The sequence below is a fragment of the Gouania willdenowi genome, chromosome 3 (assembly GCF_900634775.1).
Source record: "Gouania willdenowi chromosome 3, fGouWil2.1, whole genome shotgun sequence".
NCBI lineage: Eukaryota > Metazoa > Chordata > Actinopteri > Blenniiformes > Gobiesocidae > Gouania > Gouania willdenowi.
Window position 1 is genome coordinate 35,508,653 of NC_041046.1, and position 23,201 is coordinate 35,531,853.

General features: G+C 36.5%; 1 protein-coding gene across 5 annotated transcripts in view; it reads left to right on the forward strand.

The window, feature by feature from the left end:
* The first annotated feature begins 2,904 nt into the window (after window positions 1-2,904).
* The window catches only part of scml2 (Scm polycomb group protein like 2), a 34,984-nt gene continuing 14,687 nt past the window's right edge, over window positions 2,905-23,201 (forward strand). For 2 of the 5 annotated variants that reach the window (XM_028443128.1, XM_028443130.1), the window contains exons 1-7: window positions 2,920-3,009; window positions 9,716-9,774; window positions 9,970-10,038; window positions 10,279-10,349; window positions 11,388-11,622; window positions 12,776-12,864; window positions 13,045-13,288. In XM_028443128.1, the coding sequence (XP_028298929.1) occupies window positions 9,753-9,774; window positions 9,970-10,038; window positions 10,279-10,349; window positions 11,388-11,622; window positions 12,776-12,864; window positions 13,045-13,288 (730 nt within the window). In that variant the 5' untranslated portion in view covers window positions 2,920-3,009; window positions 9,716-9,752. Of the gene's footprint in view, window positions 3,010-9,715; window positions 9,886-9,969; window positions 10,039-10,278; window positions 10,350-11,387; window positions 11,623-12,775; window positions 12,865-13,044; window positions 13,289-23,201 lie in introns of all 5 variants that reach the window. The other 3 variants (XM_028443129.1, XM_028443131.1, XM_028443132.1) reach the window with 3 other exon arrangements.

A 23,201-nucleotide genomic window follows, 5' to 3' on the forward strand; every position in this document is an offset into this window, starting at 1 on the left:
TACTTCTGTTTGCTGTTAATACGTAGATTCCTAAACTACGTTACGGACATGCTACGTATTTATGAATTGTTGTGACATTTATACATAGCGCCCCTCATTGGCCAGTACTTTTGTTTGCTATTAATACGTAGATTCCTAAACTACGCTACGGACTAACTAACTCTAACTCTAACCGTAACCCTAGCCCTAAACTACGTTACAGACTAACTAACCCTAACTCTAACCCTAGCCCTAAACTACGTTACAGACTAACTAACCCTAACTCTAACCGTAACCCTTAACTACGTTATGGACTAACTAACCCTAACTCTAACCGTAACCCTGAACTACGTTACGGACTAACTAACCCTAACTCTAACTGTAACCCTAGCCCTAAACTACGTTAAGGACTAACTAACCCTAACTCTAACCGTAACCCTAAACTACGTTACGGACTAACTAACTCTAACTCTAACCGTAACCCTTAACTACGTTACGGACTAACTAACCCTAACTCTAACCGTAACCCTAAACTACGTTACGGACTAACTAACCCTAACTCTAACCGTAACCCTAGCCCTAAACTACATTACGGACTAACTAACCCTAACTCTAATCGTAACCCTAAACTACGTTACTGACTAACTAACCCTAACTCTAACCGTAACCCTAGCCCTAAACTACGTTACGGACTAACTAACCCTAACTCTAACCGTAACCCTAGCCCTAAACTACGTTACGGACTAACTAACCCTAACTCTAACCGTAACCCTAAACTACGTTACGGACTAACTAACCCTAACTCTAACCATAACCCTTAACTACGTTACGGACTAACTAACTCTAACTCTAACCGTAACCCTTAACTACGTTACGGACTAACTAACCCTAACTCTAACCATAACCCTTAACTACGTTACGGACTAACTAACCCTAACTCTAGCCGTAACCCTTAACTACGTTACAGACTAACTAACCCTAACTCTAACCCTAGCCCTAAACTATGTTACAGACTAACTAACCCTAACTCTAACCGTAACCCTAAACTACGTTACGGACTAACTAACCCTAACTCTAACCGTAACCCTTAACTACGTTATGGACTAACTAACCCTAACTCTAACCGTAACCCTGAACTACGTTACGGACTAACTAACCCTAACTCTAACCGTAACCCTAGCCCTAAACTACGTTACGGACTAACTAACCCTAACTCTAACCGTAACCCTAAACTACGTTACGGACTAACTAACTCTAACTCTAACCGTAACCCTTAACTACGTTACGGACTAACTAACCCTAACTCTAACCGTAACCCTTAACTACGTTACGGACTAACTAACCCTAACTCTAACCGTAACCCTTAACTACGTTACGGACTAACTAACCCTAACTCTAACCGTAACCCTAACCCTAATCTACGTTACAGACTAACTAACCCAAACCCTAACCTACTGAAGGGGTGTACGTTACGGACTAACTAACCCTAACTATAACCCTAACCCTAACCTTCTGAAGTGGATTTGAATTTTTTGCCACCATGTATTGCTTGTGCAGCCATTTTTTCTTCCGGTAGTCCGTACAGAATGGTCACATGACTTCCGGTAACATCATAGGCCACGTACGAATAGCACCGGGGGGTTGTCCGTACGGCTACCATACCAGATAGCTACTTCGTACAATATAACATCTACAGGTATCGTGCTAATGTCCTGAGGGAACAACAACAACTATGGGTCAAAATCCAAAAGCAATGCAAAACAGTGTAATCAAAAGTTAATATAAAGTATAAAACTTTCAGTGCAAGGACATTTCTACTTTCCAGTTTAATATCGGTAACGGGCATACTCATGTCAGCAATATTGGTATCATATTTCAAGTGAAAACTAATATATCGGAACATCCCTAGAGATTAAGTTACTCTTTGTGTAAAGTATTTTTCTATTAAAAGTATTGGTTCAGAGCTGAAATTACTTCAGATGGTTATGTATAAATACAACATACTTTATTTGGTGAATTTAAGTTAAAATATGATTTAACCAATTCACATTTATGTTTGTTTGAAATGAATAAAAATAAATCTCAGAAGTTGTAGCAATTATCATTTAATAAATATTCTAATATTTTACTCAATTTTTAATTTTTTTTTGCAAATAAGTATGTTTTACTTCATTTTAGGGTCCATATCTGCTATCCATATAGAAAGTTAATATCAGCTTTAAATGAAAGCAGGTTTCCACATATATTTTTTTCAGCTTTGTGAATATTACACTAATCCCAGGTCAGTGGCAGAAAGGAAGCTGTAAAAATGACACACAGTACAAATCACATCATACAAGTATTTAATATTATTCATAGAGTACAGTCAAACACTGTCCTTCTTTAAAATTTTCACATATTTCTGAGATATATCATGTTATAGCTTATTTTATATTAGAATACTGATTTTATACTGCTTTTGTTGCTTCTCAGAACAGCGTAAAAAGAGCAGTTGGATGGATCGCCGAGAACGTCCTAACCCTGACCTTCATCTAAACAAGCCACACAACAGAACTCACTCACACGTGCTGTCCCTTGCAGGAGAAAAAAGACTACAGTGTGCAGCTTGTGTGGCATTTCCCATCAGCAAATTTAACCCAGAATCGTCTTCCTGAGAAGACAAAATATCGAGATTAATATTGTCATTTTGAGAAAAAAATATCGAGATATGACTTTTGGTCCATATTACCCAGCCCTAATGCAGACCAGTGCACCAAGTAAAAAAAAACCCAAAAAAAACAATGTTGTTTACTCAACGCAAATATTTAACACCTAACCCCAATGTAAACAGCCAGAGTGTCATTAAAAGCATGTGATGAATCCCCCCCCACCACCACCACCACCACCCCCCCCCTTCCTCCTCCTAATGGCAAAACATGAATTACAGGCAGCACTGCGTGGTGGACATGCGCAGTGCTGCAGCGAACATGGCGGCTCGCATCTGAGTGAAAGTGAGGAATCCTCATCACAAACATCCTCTCATCACGGTCGGTACGTGGCTCGTGTCTCACATTTTCTCCGCTTTGCTGCGAATGACGCCATACTCTCTCCTCGTGCTTCCTCTTCCTCTAGACACAGCCCACGTGCGAGCAGCTCGCAGCGCGTGTGTTTATATACTGTGTGTGTTGCGCGCGTGCAGACACGCCACTATCTGCAGCTTTTTCTCTGTCCGATCGGTTGCTCTCGATCAGATTGTGTTAATAACTAAATTACACATAGCGTGTTTTTAATGGGTTTGCAGTGCAACACAGTGGATACAGTGTAAAATTAGCGTGGTTTATTTTATTCGCCCGTCCCGCCCACTAAATGTGACCATAACACCAATGAAAATGCGTCACACACTTTCCCTCAACGTTTACTCGGAATATGGGCTTGTTGTGTTTATCTTTTTCTCCCAATTACAGCACCTTCATTCTGATTGACTGAACATGTAAACACTTCTAATTCACACACATATTTGTAGATCGGTTTGATGTTTTACACCCTGAGTTAAGTTACTGCATCATTACATTAAGCCTCCACACATCAGCAAAACCACTCCCAGCACATGAGGAACAAACACCATCAATTGTAATGTTAAACACAAGTTATTTTTGAAAATATGTATTCTTTTATTTTTGTTTGTTTTTAATCCAACAAAAATGTAAATTGTTGCCTTGTTGTGGCGTCAAATATATGGCTTGTGGGCCAAATTTGACCATCAGATAGCCCGATTTGGCCCACTTTACAATTTAACTTTGTCAAAGTAAACAGGTAAACAACAAAAATCAGTCAGTCAATAACTTTTGTTATTGACTGACTGATTTTGTGTCACATGTATGCAAACATATGAACTTTGTAAGGTGTGTAGTAGGGGTGTCTCGATGCGATATTGATATTGGATTTTATCGGACTGCATCTAAAATCTCCGATATATATATATTACATTATATTTATTCATTTGTAGAATACTGTAGATATTATGTTGAAGGTTAAAGTTAATGTAACCAATTGGTTAATAATAAATGGGTCAGTTTTTCTAATACCTACTGTTGCTGACTATTGTTCTCTGTTTGAGTGACATCACTTGATCAAACATTTTCTAGCATTCCACACTACATAATAAGTAATGTAGTATGTATGATTTGTGCTGATATCGTATCGATATCAGACAATATGCAAGGTGGCAATATCGGTATCGTATCGGAAGTGGAAAAAAAAAAAAAAAGTTGTATCGGGACATCCCTAGTGTATCTGTAAACCGTACGAGGAATTTGTTTTGGTGGTGCAAACATTAAGTATAGAGGAAAAGAAATGAAGGCAAGATTAACAGTGCAAAAAAACCCACGAGTATGCAAAATGAATTAGTTTATTATAAGAAAGTCATGATCTTATGTAACTGCAATACAATATTTTTAATATCAGTAGGATTAGACATTGTTTTAACTTCATTTGATGTTGATATCAGTCCAGTCCATTGTAATTATCAGATTATGTCGGCCTGCATCTAAATCCTCTGATATAATATATATTGTTTTTATTTAGTTCTTTGAGGTTATTTTTCAGGGTCTTCTAATATTTGTATATTCCAATTGTAGAATATTCTACTGTTTAAATAAATGTACTCATTATTTAATATTAAAGGTGTCAGCTTTTCTCATATCTACTGTTGCTGACTGTTGTTCTCTGTTTGAGTAACATCAGTTGGTCAAGCCTTTCCTAGCATTACACACTACAAAATAAGTAATAAAAGTATGTAGGATTCATGCAGACATTGAATCACATTAATATCGGTAACTCAGCAATATTGGTATCATATTTCAAGTGAAAAGTAATATATCGGAACATCCCCAGAGATTAAGTTACTCTTTGTGTAAAGTATTTTTCTATTAAAAGTATTGATTTAGAGCTGAAATTATTACAGATGGTTATGTATAAATACAACGTACTTTATTTGGTGAATTTTAGTTAAAATATGATTTAACCAATTCACATTTATGTTTGTTTGAAATGAATAAAAATAAATCTAAGAAGTTGTAGCAATTATCAATTAATAAATATTCTAATATTTTACTCAATTTTTTATTTTTTTTGCAAATAAGTATGTTTAACTTCATTTTAGGGTCCATATCTGCTATCCATATAGAAGGTTAATATCAGCTTTAAATGAAAGCAGGTTTCCATATATGTTTTTTTCAGCTTTGTGAACGTTACACTAATCCCAGGTCAGTGGCAGAAAGGAAGCTGTAAAAATGAAGTGCTTCCTGTTCTGCCTCGCAGATTCTTCTGAGTGTCTTTCACTTCAAACACTGGAGTTAGGATGGAGGAGAGTGAGAAACAGAGCAGGACTCCTTTTCATACCGCTTTAAATGCTTTTTATGGCAGCCAGGAATCTTTATGGCTTCTTCCGACTCAATGGGATTTAGTGAAGAAGACACAGAAGGGTCTTCAGAGGGAGAACTTTGCAATTCAGAAAGTCTTACAACACAAAAAAGGACTCTAGAGGATTGTAACCTTTACATTTTTTTGTTTGGGACAAATCACTTATGCTCATATGGATTATTTTACTGCATCAGTTCGAGCTGGATGTCTGTTTGGAATTCAATGGAAGTTGGACGAGGATGATGGTTTCTCTTAAACTTTGTCTCAGGCTTTAGTCCTTTGACTTAAAAAATGTGGCATATATAATTACAAATAGCTACTGTATAAGGAGTCCATAAAGTATATTTAGTTAGAAGTTAATATTGAGCAGTTTTCCTGGATGAAAAGCATACGGACTGGTTTTTCTTTCTTCTTTTATTCAGATGCGCAGTGAGCAAAACCTGCCCAAGCTAAGGTAAAATTCGAACGGTGTTTAATTGCATATCGTCTAGGAATGTAACGATTCACTCAACTCCCGATACGATTCGAGTCACGATACTGGGTTCACGATACGATTCTCTCACGATTTATTTTACAAAATGGGACTGTAGAAAAATGATGACTGAAAAATATTACTTTATTTTTTTGGGGAAAACAAAACTATAAAAAACTGTACTGTTTTCCTTTTATTTTTCATTGTCAAAAGAATCCCTTGATAAACTCTTCAAAACAATGCAATTTAACTAAAAATAAATCTTGAATGAAATAATACAAATGAAGAAGAAGCCTATTAATTTAAATTCTGGTTCTATAGTAAACAATGCAAAACTGCATAATAGTTCTTTCTAAAAGTGCAACTGAAAATGTATTTTGTGTCTTAACTATTGGACTTAAAATTGCACTTTAAAAAAAAAAAAAACAGTCATTTCACTGTATTTAGGGCAGATGTTTGTTTGGACCAGAAGAGGGCGCTGGTAACCCAGTGGTCAGTTGGCATGCAGATATTCTGTGCAGAGAAGAAGAGATGCTATGCTAGCAGACAGAGCTAATAGAAAAACGTGACTTTTACAGATATTCACGTAATATTACAGATATTTTTTGGTGCTAAAGGGGTAAGGAATTATTATGAACATGTTTAAAAGTAGAAGGCGGCCAGAAAGAAAGTATTAGCAGATTCAGGCCGCCGCCAACACTTCTGGATACTTAAAAAAAGTACTGCGATTCAATTTTCACAGTATCGATGTGAATCGTGATACCTATGAATCGATTTTTAACTGCCTTACGATTAATCGTTACATCTCTAACGGTGATGCACTATTACTTGTTTTGATTACTCAATAAACCTCAGGGTTCATTTTATGCAACCAAAGCCTGCACAAAGCTGTACACTGGAGGTAGCATTACCATGATTTACAATTCAGATTTAATTTGAATTAGTCTTCTGACAAAAAAATAAAAATGAATTAAAAATCAGGTCATTTAGGAGAATTTCTACAGAGCAAATGTATTTCTAAAGCACATTTCATACACAGGGAAACTCAGTGTTTTTAATTATTGATTAACGTACAACATGTCGAGAGGTCATAAAATCCAAAACATAGAGACAGACAATTTGTAAAATGTGTCAGTGAAACGGTAAAAAACTATTAAAACAAAGTTTAAAATCAGCAGTAAAAAGGTCTGGCATAAATAGTAGAGAAAAGTACAGCTAAACATTTAACTTGATTATATGATGATGTTTTATTTCAAATAAATGCAATATACAAAAAACAATATTACAATTAAAATTAAATGTAGATGGGTTCCCTCCAGAACCCCCCCCCCAAAAAAAACAATTACATGTACTACTGCATACACATACTTTTTGTGTTCGAAAGGAAGTGTAAACTTATTAGTCCCACCCCTTTTCCTACATTACAGTAACAATAATCAATTTTGCCCACATGGGTGCCTGATCAAATATCCTTATCCTCTTATATCCTTATCCTATTAATAAGGATATAATATGATAAAGATATTCGATCAGGCACTATTATATTATATTCTTATCCTATTATATCGGCTTTTTATTTGTAAGCCTTTTGGCTTCTACCTCTCCCATGCACATGCTATTATTATTATTATTACTTCTTTTTTTGTTGTATATTCATATGTTTGTTATGTTCTTTCTCTTTTCCTTTATTTGCTACTCTAAAGTGCTAAAAAAATAAGTTGACCTCTACTCTTAATAAAGAGCTTTTGAATGTTTTTAGGTAATAATGTATTCTTGGTCTAAAATACAACTTGAAAAGTTTGAAAAACAACTAATTGAGTCACTTTGTCTTATGGAACAACGGGTTTGTATGATCTAAATACAGTATCTGGTGTTATGTATATAGCGTATTGCTCTCCTTTGAAGTTTAACTATTGATTGTAAATGTGTTTTGTAAATATTTCCCTTAAACTTTGTGCAGTATGTGAGATCGGGCTGGACCAGTGATGAATGTTGACATGTGATGCTGATTTCAGCTCTGCTGGCAGTTTGTTCCACTTCTTTGCAGCATAACAACTAAAAACAGCATCACCATGTTTGCTGTGAGCTCTGGGCTCCACTATCTGACCTGTGTCCATAGATCTGAGAGACCTGCTGGGTTCATACCTGACTAACATGTCACTGATGTATTCTGGACCAAACCCATTCACAGATTTAAACCCCAGCAGCAGAACTTTAAAGTCTATTCTAAGGCTGACTGGGAGCCAGTGTAAAGACTATAGAGCTGGACTTCTTTGTTGTGGTTAATGCAGCGTTCTGAACCAGCTGTAGCTGTTTGATTAAGAACATTAAGAGATAAAAGCATGGAGCAGCTTCTCCTGATCTTTGTGAGTCATCAGACCTTTCGCTCTGGAGATGATTTTCACGTGGTAGAAAGATGTTTTTGTGACTGCAGAATGTCAGATCTGAGTCAATCAGAACACCAAGGTTTCAGTTCAGCAGTCCTCTTTTACCAAAGACTGTCACCGTTTTTATTTGTTTCTTTCATGAAAGTGCATAACACACAATCTAATTCTTATTTTTATCTCCCCCTCACTTGAACACAAAGATTCTTACATGGTCTGTTGGTTACTTACACCATCAACTACTTCCTAATAAAACTACATTGTAAAATTAAAATAACCCACAAAAGAAAAGTACATTTGTTTTACAAACTCTAGTCATTAGACTGTATTGGTTTGGGGTGGGAGAAATATTGTAATAATCAACGCATCGCCATTCAGACATAGTAATCGATTATCGATGTGTAAATGGTAAGGTACAGTATATGAAATACTGTAGAGGGCTATTTTAATAGATTAACTGATATTTCTAAAGCGTTATGGTACTTGATCTGCTGATTTAGTTTATTATAGATTCTTGTCACGTACTTTGGCAAATCGGTAATGGGGAAAACAAATAAAGGTGTTCGTTTTCCGTTTTTCGTTTTCTGTACCAAAGCAAAACAGCTTGAATTTGAAAAACAAGGCGTTTTCCATTTTTTCATTTTGGTTTTGGAAACAAATATAAAATAATGAGTGTTTTTATTTTTCATGTATTTGTTACATAATGATGAACGAATGAAACACGGATTCTTCTGATACTTTGTCCATTTATTTTCTGTTTAATCATTACGGTCTGGAATTATGTCATCAGGATCATTTCATTTAGGTTGATTAAAATTATGTTGTACAAAACTTCATCAATAAACCTGATCAGATTCGGTAAACCATTGATCCTTGTGGGGGAATTGGGTAACAATAATACTGCTCTCATACATATGACATGAATATTTAAAAAGGAGCAGAACAATCCATGTCAGTACAACTTATAATTATACTTTTAAGTGTATCTTACTCAATTTTTTGAATTACATTTTTATTTTTGACCAACATTTTTGGTTAATTATATTTTTCTTTTTACTAGTATATATTTTATATATATCTGCTTTTTAATTGTATCTTACTTTTTTTGACATACATTTTTGTCTAATTATGGATATTTATTTTGTTTCCTCACATGAGTTAAAAACTAATTTTCTGAAAAAATTGATTAATATTTAAAAAAAAAAAAAGAAATACAAAATGATGTGGAAATTATGGAATTTGGAAAAAAATGCATATGCATTTAAATGTATAAACTATTTTTAAAAATCATAAATCCAATTGCAATTGCAATATCTGTTAGAAAAATTGCAATTAGGTTTTTTGTCAAAATCGTGCAGCCCTATTTGTCACTAAACCAATTTGTCTATTGACTTTGTTCCAATGATTTGAAGGATATCCTGAAATCTAGTTTAAAAATACGTCCTTTGATCTCCGGGCTTTGTTCTTTGTGTGGTTTCAGGTAATTGACTGACTTCATCCGTCCAATCACTGCCACCATGGGCCGAACGCCACACAGAGGTAAGCGTGCACCGTGTGCTGTCGTCTGTCTGTCTCACTCATTGGCTTCTACACCAGTTTGATCACAAATCAAAGAGTCGTTAGAAGCCTGGGAAGTTAAAATGTCTGCAGGTTTGTTTGGAGGCCTTTTGATTCACTCGCCTAATTTGTCCCTCTCAGTAAAATCCTTCTCACCGCGTGCTGCTTGAATTTCAGATCAACGAGAGGAGAAGAAGGAGAAACGAAGTAGCATCACAAACAGCTCTGCCCTGGACAAATCCAATGGTTTGCTCTCATTGATGATTCTTTAAAGAAATCCACTTAATTCAGCCCTGCATGGTTTAGACTTTAGTCTGCTATGAGTTCATTAAAGCTTCTGTAGATCTGATTAATATTTGATAATCCAGGTGTTATATTTCATTGTGTTGTAGGAGGGACCACTCTGGTGTCATTTTAAACCTGTTTTTATATCCAGACCTCCTCTGACTTCATGTTCTGATGACTGATCATTATCTTTGTCACTAGAGCCGTTTCGCTGGGAGGAATATCTGAGAGAGACATCCTCTGTTGCAGCATCGCCGTCATGCTTCAAACAGGTGGATGAATGTTTGTTTTCCAAATGAAAATTGTGTTTCTTTGACTCAGAGCAGAAATTGTGACTCAACAAACAAAGTAATAGTTTCCATTCTGATACTCTGTTTGAACTTAAGCAGCTCATCTTAATCAATTCTCTATCCTTACATTGAGTCTCTGCCATATGATTGGTTGATTGGGTCGATTGGTTGATTCCTGGTGCCTTTATTGCAGTGGTTCTCAAACTTTTTTGGGTATTCCCAACTTTGAACAAATGTGAACTTTATAGCTCTACCTGTGCCTAAATATATCGAACTAACAGCGAACAAGTAGCAAATTTCATAATAAATCAAAAACTAAATTAAACTAATGACCTGCATAAAAACAAAAACCAAATGTAAAAGTGCAGTAGTAAAAAACCAAAATAGAAAATAATGAAACATTGTTTGCAATTTGTGCCAAAAACCTTAAGCAAACAAAGAAGAAATATCAGTGCACATATGGAATGAACTAACAGGGAACATCATGTTTCATAATGCAAGTAACATATTTCTTAAATAAATCAAAACTCAAAAATTAAATTATACTACTGGTAATTACCTGCATAAAAACCAAATGTAAAAGTGTAGTAGTCAAAAACACAGGAAATAACTAAACATTGTTTGAAATCTGTGGCAAAAAGTCTAAGAAAACAAAAAGGGAATAAATAAATTTTTGCGCTTTAGTTCCACGTTACATTTGGTTGCATGTCTAGTACAGTCTAATAATTGTTTTAATTATTTGAATTTCTTCTCATAGTAGTATGTGGCAAATGTAGGTGTTTCCCCACCAGGGGGCGCGCCACACACTTTGAGAAGCACTGCTTTAATGGTACCTTAGTAGAAAGTTGTTGTTTCTTCTATTAAGGCCTTGCTTACTAAACGCCAAATAAAAAAAAAAAGAGACTCACTAAAAAGATTTCTGTTTGGTTAATTGATTTTTTTTTTTTTTTTTTTTTTTTAAGTAATAGTGTGAGTGAAGGACTTGCGGTGACTGAAGCTCTCTGTGTTTCCTCTCTGCAGTCCAGAACTCCTCCCTCTAATGACTTTAAAGCCGGTATGAAGCTGGAGGCGCGCGATCCCCGCAACTCAAACTCCGTGTGCATTGCCACGGTGATGGGCATGATGGGTACTCGTCTACGTCTGCGACTGGACGGCAGCGACAACACCAACGACTTCTGGAGGCTGGTGGACACGTCGGACATTCAGCCAATAGGGACCTGCGAGAGGACCGGAGACATGCTGCAGCCCCCACTCGGTGAGCGAGAACAACGTTTGAATTACCAGAAAAATCATGTCAACTGGACCAGTGTTTCTCAAGCGGGGGTTTGTGTACCCCTAGGCGTACATGAGAGAGTAGAATATCAACAAATAAAAGCATTAAAAATATAAGGTTTTATAATGCTTGTGTTTAGTTAAAAATGATAATCATATCAAAGATGATGGAAGTCAATCCTGGTTCCACACATATGTGGGAGATGACCGGAAATGATAAAAACAATAGAAATAAATCTATTTAGGAGGTGCTAAATATTGTTTCATTCCACTTATTTACAAAGTTAGATTTTTTAAAAATGTGTGTTATCACTCATTCATTCATCATTATGCTCTGTAGTTGTTTTTCACAGAATTCTGAGCAAAGTACAGTCGTCGGACAAAGAGGGGATACTTAGATTCAGGAATATGAGAAAAGGGAAACTTGAGAGCAGAAAACCAAACTTATTAAATATATATTTTAACTGTACCTGTATATCTTCCAAAGATTGTTCTCATAAATGTCTGCTCGAAAGTTTATCGACTTTACCAATAATGTTCGGTTTGTGACACGTGACTTGAACTGTGGAAAAGTTTTCGCCCATTGCATTGTGGGCTTTGGAGTCCCATAGAAGAATGCAAAGACGACACCAAAGCAGACAAAATTTTTTTTTTTTTTTTTTAACTTCATTCTTCTTGTGATTCCTTTTGTTCCTTCATCAGACAAGACATTTATTCGCTTTGTCATGTTTTTGTCCTGCTTTTCCTATCGTGCTCATAGTGATGTACACTCATTTTGATTATCGTATATTTCTGTCATCCGCCATTGTTTGAATTCAGGATAAATCTGAATAAAATCGATCTGGATGCAACAACATTCCTTTACACATTTCAGAAAAATACGTGAGAATAAAGAAATCTACTGTATGTTAATGAACGGCTTCATCAAATCATCTTCTTGAGGGAAATATAGCCTTCAAACCACTATTGTGGAGTGTTACACTTTCAACTTTCTATTTTAAAATACCAAATTGTATAAAATCAAACGTGTATCCATTGGGTGATAATATTACAACCATCACTTGCAGACTCAGTGTTAAGATTCCAGGTTTGTTGCCTGTTATTTGACTCACAGACCTCACTGATCTCTCAAACAGGTTTCAGGATGAATGCGTCCTCGTGGCCGATGTTCCTGTTGCGGACCCTCAGTGGTGCAGAGATGGCTCCTGCCTCCGCCTTCAAGAAGGTAACGACCAAGATTGAAAAAAACAATAAAAAATGCACATTTTATTGGAAAATCATTCTTTTTAAAAACAAATAAAAACATGCGTGTGTTTGTTGTGAATAAAAACCAAAATGGAAGTGGTCGAGCAGCGTTAGATATGGACGTCATATTTTTAATGCACATGTTTCTTTTCACAAACAGGAACCTCCCAGTCCTCTTAAAAACTTTTTCCAGCCTGGTATGAAGCTGGAGGCAGTGGACAGGAAGAACCCCTACCTCATCTGTCCGGCCACAGTGGGAGAAGCCAGGGGTCAGGAAATTTTTGTCATGTTTGACGGCTGGCGAGGCGCCTTCGACTACTGGTGCCCCTTTGACTCCAGGGACATATTCCCAGTGGGCTGGTGCACTCTCACCAAACACAGTCTGCAGCCACCAGGAAACTTCTGTAAGTGCTGCTCAACTTTTTATTTATTCATTCTTGTTTAGATTTTATTTAATCCTTAAAGGGATCCTCCATTGTTCTTACAAATGTGGCCTAAAATCTTGGAAATGTCCTTATTAGAAGATCTATGCCTAACCTATGTGTTATATTTTAAATATACCTGTATTCTGCCATCTTGAAATCGCGCAATTGATGAAGTGACACACACCCCTTTGCTTGGTAACATCCTATTGTTTCTTATTGGAGGGAAGCATTCCTGTCTGCTTTTTAGATCATTTAGCAGCTTTGTGCTGCTTTTGGTTCCTCTAAATAATCATAAAAAGCTAAAGATGTCGATGTAAACCTCTTTGGTTTATCGAAAGAGAATTAAAAACAGTATAAATAAAACAAATATGGTGCAAACGAACCCATTCCATCTTTGTTGATGGTCTTTTTTTAACGTGTTATCGCCACACCCCTTTTTATCAGGCAACAAAATCTTCCCCTAAACCATGCATTACATCAGTGGTTCAGACATTGAACTTGAAGCCATGTACCCCCTCCTGCTGCACACTTAAAAAAAACATAATAATATAGTGCATTGTTTTACAATCATGGGGTCAAGACCCCATGTGCGGTCACCTGGAATTTGAATGGGGTCGTCTGGAATGTCTAATCATTTGTAATAAGAAAATACTGATCAAAAATGTATTTTGTTTAATGTTTTAATTAATATTATTTTTCAAATTATAACACCACCACACAAAACAAAACTGTATCCTATACTTTCACTTTTTGGAATATAAATGTATTTCAAATAAAATGGTGATATTAAAATGGGGTCACAACTAGGGCTGCTCAATTAATCGAAATTCGATTACGATTTTGATTATTCCACCCAACGATTACAAAAATAACATAATTGAGAAAAAACGATTATTAAAAACAACAATTTTTTTTTTCTTTAACGTGTTTTATTCGCTAAATAAAACAAACCCATTATTTCGGACATCTACAAATAATAAAGCTTGGCACACGTTATTAATACTAACTTTGAGTTGTTTAATCCACGCACATGCAAGCTCCTCCCCTCGGCTCCGCCCCTCTCAAAGCCAAAGCTAGCCGGCAGGCCAACATGAGGAAAGTTGTTGCTTGTGGTCTTAAAACATGGAAGGGGAAAAAGCAGCAAAAAACGCTTGATAAACAAGTGGCAAGTCAAATTCTCTTATATGGGAACACTTTGGAAAAAGTGTTTTTAGTGCAAAAGTGAACATACTTGATTTTAGTGTTTGAAGGATTTTATTTATGTTTAAAGAATATATTGTATTTTTTTTTTTGTACAAAAAATAAATAACTTTTTGGTTGACAAATAATAATTTTAATAATTGTGATTTCAATTATGACTGAAAAAAACCTTGATTATCATTTTTTTCTATAATCGAGCAGCCCTAGTCACACACAATGTAGCCCCACAGTGAAAGGTGTCTGACTTTAACCTATTCTGTTGAGGAACAGTATATAATTAAAAATAATAATAATAATAATAATAATAATAATAACCTGTAACCATGGGTAGTTGGCTAATGAGTAATTTGTGGCAATGCATGGAGGCTCCTGACTGCTGGTCGATTTATATTCTAGTTTCCAATTTTTATTTCTATATTCATGTACCCCCTTTGACAATTTGCGTACCCCTGTAGGTCCCTGAACCCCACTTTGGGAAGCTGGGCATTAGAGCAGTCAGTAATTCCCATAGCTTTTTCTGCTGTGCATCCCTTGGAAGAATAAAAAACTCTCAGGGTCCCTGCATTGCAACAAAATGTAAAAAAAAAAAAACTGACCTTTTTTAAAAATAAATAAATAAATAAAAATAGAAATGTGGACTATTCTTCTTCAAATCTCATGAAAGTAACACAACATTTGTAATCACATATTTGAGAATAGTAACAAAGTTCTTATTAAGATGCCCCCTTTGTCATGACGGGGCGCACGCCACAGTTTGGAAACCACTGCATTAGAGAGTCACATATTAATTTCAGTTTTAATTTCTTGGTGTACTTTGTAAATTTTATAAGCCATGTGACCTTTAAAAATGAATAATTTAATCTTTATCATTTATTTATAATTAACCCAGTTATTCAAGTGCACATGTAGGTTACCCAGAATGATGCGCTGTTCATTTTAGATTTATGTGCGGTATGATTCATCTACTCTGGTGGTTGTTATGGTATTTTATAACCAGGTACTTCTGAGTCTTTGGAAAACCATGTGTGTGAGGTTTATTTGATAAGCAGTTAAAGACGGTGTAAAAATAGGGAATAATTCCTTTTTTTTTTTTTCCTGTGGAAGTTTGGACTAATATTGTAAACAGACTTCTCGGTACCAGACAGGATTTGTTTCTGTGCAAATACTCGACACAAACTACAAAGAGAGCTCAACTGAAAGAGTGTAAACATTACTTTACGGTTTAAAACTGCATTAAAGCCACACTTTTGTTTGACAAACTTTAGTGGAGTGATAACTGTACTCATGAAAGTGCTCCATTCACTTATTTATACTGGTTTAAGGAGGTTTAAGGGACTTAACTTTTGAAGGTGTCTTCTTTATTCAACATGATAAGGCATGTGTAGTAAGATGTAGTGATAGAGGCATCCTAGGGCTGGGCTGTATGACCAAAAATACACTTTGTTTTCTAATATTAGTTCTTGCTTTTTTTGTTTCAAATTGTAGAAAACCTCTAAGATTATAATGACTGTTACTTCATTTGAAGAATGCTTGAATACCTGTAGGAAGATCTTTGTTTGCAACTCGAAACAAAATTTCTATATCCATAAATTTTAATATATTTGATTTTATAAAAAGTTCATTAATGTGGTCACGGTATCCCACTTTATTAATTAATCTTATTGCCATTTTTTGTAATTGAATTATTGGGTCAGTGTGTGTTTTGCAAGCATGTCCCTAAATCTCTGAGCAGTAAGACAGATATGGAAGCACAAGTGATGTTTGATTTTATTTTGAAAGTGCATCACTGATCCAAACACTAAATGTTAACTATTGTTACTACTAAAGTGGTTTATCCCTGAGCAATCTGCTCCAGTGCTGAATGTTGAAGGTTTACTGGTCCATATGTTGACATTTGTCATCCATCAACATCTCCTGACAAATGGCTCTGTGGTCAGTCTGTTGACTCTGAATTGATGTTTCTGATCATGTTTTGCTGATGTGATGCGTATCAATCATCTCCATGTCTGCCATTATATTTCAGCAGCTGTATTTCCCTCCCCTTCTTTTTGTTGATGTCTGCTGGTCAGGAAACTTATGGCTTTAAATAACCCAGACCCGCCAATTTGATTAATGTAGTGTGTGCGCGTGTGCGTGTGTGTGTGTGTGTGTGGGTTTACTCCACAGAGCTGATGGATGACTGTAGTTACATGTCTGCTGCTGAAGCATGACCTCAGTTTTTAAGGGAGGGAAGCGATGAAGCCACACTTCAGTAGTTCATGTATCGACGAGATGTTTTCATGTTTTTCAGTGTTTTTTTTCTAACAAAATACACATCCTTGTTTGAATGAAGAGCTTTTGTAACAACAGGAGCTGTTTGATGAGAGCTATTTTTGCTCACAATATAGTCTTACGTGTTTGACACACAACTCTAGTTTATTCCACTTTATTGGGGTAATAGGTAGGGATGTAACGATTAATTGTAAGGCAGTTAAAAATCGATTCATAGGTATCACGGTTGACATCGATACTTTGAAAATTGAATCGCAGTACTTTTTTTAAACAGCAGACGGCGGTATATATTCATTTATCCTTCTCGTCCAAAAGTGTAGGCGGTGGGCGGAATCTGCTGCTACTTTCTTTCTGGCCACCTTCTACTCCTAAACATGTTCATAAATGATTCCTTACCCCTTTAGCACCGAAAGAATATCTGTAATATTACGTGAATATCTGTAAAAGTCACGTTTTTCCTATTAGCTCTGTCTGCTAGCATAGCATCGCTTCTTCACTGTTAGATTAGCTGCATGCCAACCGACCACTGGGGTACCATCGCCATCTGCTGGTCCACACAAATATCTGACGTAAATACAGTGCAGACTGTTTTTACAAAAATAATCTGCAAAATAATTTCTAAAACTCAAATTTGCAAAATAAAAATTGTTTTTATCTACAAATTCGATAAATCGATTAAATCAATTTTTAGCCCAACCCTGACACACACATATAAACACACACACACATACAAACAGCAGATGCTGCCCCCACTTTCAGAGCCGATAGACTGGGGATGAAGTCCGGCGCTTGCCTTTTGCTCATAGGTTTTTACCTTTGTGCACAAATGTGAGAGAAATAAAGCTGTGTCATGTTAAGCAAACAACTCTATCTACGGAAAGTTTCATCACAACAATGACGTCATTGATCGGATCGGCGAATTAAGACATTACAGCCGATCACATGAATTTCATAAAATACAAAATAGATTGGATATAGCCGATCAGATCAGATTGGTGTAAAGCCTAGTCAGTACTGTAAATTAATCAATTGTTTTTTTATAGCTTTTTTCTGCATAAAGTATAAGCCCTTGTGTTTGGTCTGTCTATTTGTTGAACGGTCTGAACTCTGGATACACTCAGTGGTTGAATCTCACAGGGGTTGACTTGTTGAAAGCCGATGTGTTTTGTTTCACTGAGGAAACTGAAAGTGTGTGTCGTCTTTGTCTGTTTGAGCTAATGTAGACCACAGACACCATTTGTCTCAGCCATTGGAGCTCTGGGTTTGTATGACATGACAGCTACACTGTTTGCACAAGTAGGCGATACGCAGGGTTATGGTGAGGTGTTAATGAGCAGATAATTGACTTTGCATGTGTGACAAATAGTGAGAGATGCAGTAATGACTGTGAGGTCCAGGTTTGATTTCAAAGGCCACTTTTATTCTTTAGATGTTCCATGTGTTTTGCCTCACCAGTCACTTTAGTTTGTGAAGGTTTTGAAGCCAAATGCAAAAGAATATTTCTCAAATAATATTATACTAATACTTTTCATTTTGACAACAGCATTGGAATAGTGTTTTGGAGGTGGTACATAAAACAAAATTTGGTTCTTTGGTATTTTCATTAGGAGTGTGACAATATCTCGATGCGGCGATATATCGCAATATTTTTCCGCACGATCGATTAACGATATGCTCCCGCTAAGTATCGATTTTTTGATATTTTTCTGCTTTTTCACTAAAATGTGCAGATACGTCGTCACAGAAATTTTGTCAGTGTTTGTTGAAGGAACCAATATGTTATTTACTGGTATATTTCACTATAATGGTGACACTGGTAAGAAAGACCATATTTTTTGTTGACACAAAGCACTATTGGAGATACTTATTCATTTACATTGGTATGTTGACACTTATTTACAGACATGTTGCACTAAAATAGTGTCACTGTTCATGGGACACTTTTTCAATAAATTGTCTTCCAGAGATGTAAAATAAAATTTTTATTCTTTCACTTAATCTTTTTTTTTTTTCTTGTTATGTCATAGATTATCGTAGATTGATTTCTGACCAATATATCGATAATCGCAGTATTGTCATATCGTGAGATAATCGTTATCGTGAGCTTTGTATCGTGTATCGTGAGGTAGCCAGAGGTTCCCACCCCTAATTTTCATACTGTCACTAAATATATGCTTAGGTTTTATGGCCCCCTCCAAATTTTTTTTTTTTTTTTTTTTTTTTTTAGTTCTGATATTATAATAATTTGTATAGAGGACAATGAAAGTACATTATCAGAAATGTGTTGTACGTAACAGTTAATGCTCAGAATAACTCAAACTAGGCTTTTTATATTGTTAAATGCAGAGATAAACCAGATCACATAAATACAAATATACCATGTATACATGTTTCTTTCTTGTGACTTTTAAAATATTCAAAAAGCGATTAAGGTCATTTTACCAGGGTACACGACTATCAAACACTGTAATTTATTTACATGAATCTAACTAATTATATTTTTCAAATTCAGTCTTGAAAGACTAAACAAACCTTTTGGGAATTTCTAAGAATAAACTTCCTTATCATGCTAATCATTGCTAATAATTGTGTGTTTTGTTTTGTTTTGTAATTCACGTTTGTAGCATTTTGTCCCTTTGGGACAGACATGAAGAAGTATTTTTGGGGACATTATTTCATACACGCTTCCTCCTACTGCGGTGCCTCACATTGTTTTAACACAGGGTGAAATGTGACTGTGACAGAGCTTCCTGATGCTGCTTCTAACATCGCTCATTGTGGGAGTGAGTGAATAGGGCTAGGGTCACACTCATAGAGGACGGCACTCCTGTGTGTGTGTGTGTGTGTGTGTTGATGGAAATCTTACAGATGTGTACTCTAACTGCAGGAGTTCACCCTTTTTTCTATCTCATCTCACTATCATCCCCTTCTGATTAGGGGTGTGCATTGCCATGAATCTGACGATACAATACGATTCACGATTTGCATGTCGATATATCCTGATACTAAGCAATACCATATAGATCACAATATCAATATTTACACATTTCACCTTTACAAGTACAAAATAATATGAAATACAATGAATTTGTTTTATTTTCAAACTTGCGAGAACAAATAAATGGTAACTAACTGTATTTCAAGTACAAATGAGAAACACGTGTTATGTTTATCAAACTGCCAAATTACATTTTTCAAAAAAGTTTCACTTTTGCTTCTTCAACAGATTCCGCTTCTGTGACGTTCCTAAATTCTTTAAAACAAATGTATGCACATGTCGATGTAATTAAATGTTAAAAAAAAACACAATAACAATTGCTTAGATTCATATGGCGCTTTTTTTTTCAAGGAAACTCAAAGCATATATAGAAACCGTTATTCAGTCACACCAGTCACTCACATCAGCCATACCAGTGGTAGTAAGCTACAATGTAGCCACAGCTGCCCTGCGAAGCGTGGCTGCCGTTTTACGCCTACGGCCCCTCTGACCACCACCAACCTTTGGTTACTGAACAAACCACTCTCCCACTGAGCCCCCCATGACTAAAAAAAGCAGTTTGCACATTTTTTGGATCGATATTATAATCGCGCTGTGAAACATCACGATACATCGCCGAATCAATTATTTCTTACACACTTCTCATTCAGTTTCATCTCTTACCTCCCCCGACACCCCCTTTTCTCCCTCCCCCACCCACAGTAGGAGCCCCACTGTGAGATCCCCCCCTCCTACACACACACAACGTCTCCCTGCACCCAGAGGCTTTGCTCAGGGGCAGGTGACTGATGTCGACTGTCGATATGGGCTCCAGATAACACAAATAAGGACTCAACTCTTGCCCCTCCCCTCCTGCACATTACCCCTCCCTCACTCCTATGCAAATCTGACCCCAACCCATTCTTTTCCTCCTCCTCCTGCTTCTGCTCATTCATCGACGAGGGAAGCTTTGCCTTCCAAAGGCGGCGCAGCAGCAGCAGCAGCGTGGGCTTTGTTTTGGGCTTCGCTTGAAGACGAGTGAGTGAGTGAGTGAGTGAGTGAGTGAGTGAGCAGCTGATAGAGACGCACACAATGAAGTTCAGATGAGAGGAAAAGTCAAGACCAGACCTGAGATTTACACGAGAGAAAGTTGTTGTTTTTTTTTCTTAAAGAGAGAACCAGGAAGCAGCTGAACTGAGCCATTACTATTATTACCCCCACTGTCGCTATCACTACTACTACTACTACTACTACTACTACTACAACAACAACAAGCCCCGACTGTAGCCTCAGCGTTTCCAGCAGGGATATCCTGGTAAGTCTGCAGCCAGTGGACTTTGTTTCTTTTAGGGATCGTTTGAACAATTAGAGGAAAAACTCCCTCAGAGCCTCAGACTAAACATCTATGTCTGGTTTTAAATGATGCGTTCAGGAACGTGTGTATGTTTCTGATAATGTTTTACATGGCTGTACTTTTTCATGGATCGTATTTCACTGATTAGTCTTAATTTCACTTCTTTCTTCCTCCTACTTGTAAATAAAATGCTCCAATCAGGAAGTACTTCCAGCTTCTCTTACAAAGTGGTATTTCATATCAAAATTAAAGCTTTTTGGGTCTTTTTTTAGTCAATCTGTGTTAAAACAACAAACTGAGAAGCCAAATCCTAATCTTCACATCAGATGACAGGTTTGTTACACACTCAGGCTGTTTGCTTTCATTTATTGTAAGAGGCGGCACACATGGGCTGTGTGGAACTGCATTGTTGGGACTGACTTTGGAGCTCCATGTGTTTTTGATATCTGCACACAAAGCATTTAGTATTTGGGGATTGGCTTGGTGAATCCTCTGATTGGCTAGTTTTTCTGTTTCTACGTCTCAGTCTGAGGTGGAATATTTTCAGGTTGTAGATGGTCTCACAGTTTGAACAGTAGGTTTTGCGGAGCGTGTGCATTTGTGCGTGAACCTTTTGGAAATACCCTTCATTTATCCGTTCTTATACTTCGTCATGAGCAAGTCTGACTTTTTTTTTTTATATAGCTTCAATAGTTGTGAGTTTGTGTCTTTTTGTTAGTGTTTGCATGTTGTAATTGAACAAGAGCCAACTCTTGGGAGCCCCTCCCCCCAAACTGCAGACACACATTTCTCAGGCGAGCGCACACACACACACACACACACACACGGTTTCCTCAGGCGGTGGCTCATACAGGTCAACGGGTCGACTTGAAATTATATCGTCACGATCAGTACCATATGCCTTTGTTTAGCTGCGCTGTGTTCACGCGAGCGATGCTCATGATCTTATTTCATTCATAGTTCCTATTATAGTCAAGTCTTTTTGCACGTTTCTTAAAATACCATGGTAATAATTTTTGTTAAAATGACATTCAATTGCATTTTTGCACATTTTTCATTTAATTTCAATTTCATTTCGGACCAATTCGGTCCATATAAAAGAGGTGCAAACAACAATTAAGTACAACATATATATATATACATGTAGCGCATATAGTTAAAGCACAAACAAACATTCCCGCCAATGCTTCCAATATTGTGTCACTTAATGTAGGCTCAACCAATGCCAAGATCAACTCATTTTAATGTTTAATTTAAACATAACATTTCTGAGCACAGCATGAAAAGTTTGAACATTTATTACAATGAACTCTTTTACCTTGAGCAGGATTCTAAAGGCAACATTATGAGTCAGCACAAAATACAAAAACAGATGAAAATGAGTGATAATTTAAAATTGCTTTATTTGTGGTTTAGTTTACATGCAGGTTTTAAAACAGATTTGATACATTTTTCATTGCAGACTATTTGAGTTTTCTCATTTTAAAGCCGCTCAGTTGTTGCTCTAGGTTTTAAATCACACGCAAGTGGAGAGTTTTAAATGGTTTGAAGTTTCCTTTAACATAAACATGATATAGCATCTGACCACATGTGTGAATGGAATGAAAGAGCTTCATGAGCAGCACGTTTCCTGTGAAAGGTGCACCGCGTTTCTGTTTCTGATAAAGTGACAGACATGGAGGGATGGGGCATTAATCACATGTGAGGAAAGGGTGTGTGTTGCTTGATTGTCTGTCATGTTTTGTGAATGGATTAAGTTCTTTGTTTTGTTTTTAACAACACGAGTGATCAGAGAAGACTCAGATTTCCTGTAGGAACCTAAAACCAACTCATCCCTGTCAGGAAATGTGGCTCTTTTTTAGTGTTTTTTTTTTTTTTCCCCCAGTGTGACTGAGTGCAGCCGTGCAGGTTAGCGTCGCTGTGTCTGCGTGCACACTTTGTCCTATACCGCTCCCAGCGAGCCCTCGTCTTCTGAAACAGGACTCTGCTTTTCTTTTTTTTTTCCTACACCCACTTTCACTCATTTTGTAATTAAACAGCTTTCAGGGCGTCTCCGGTGCCCCCCCCTAGAGAATACTGTAAAGCGTCCT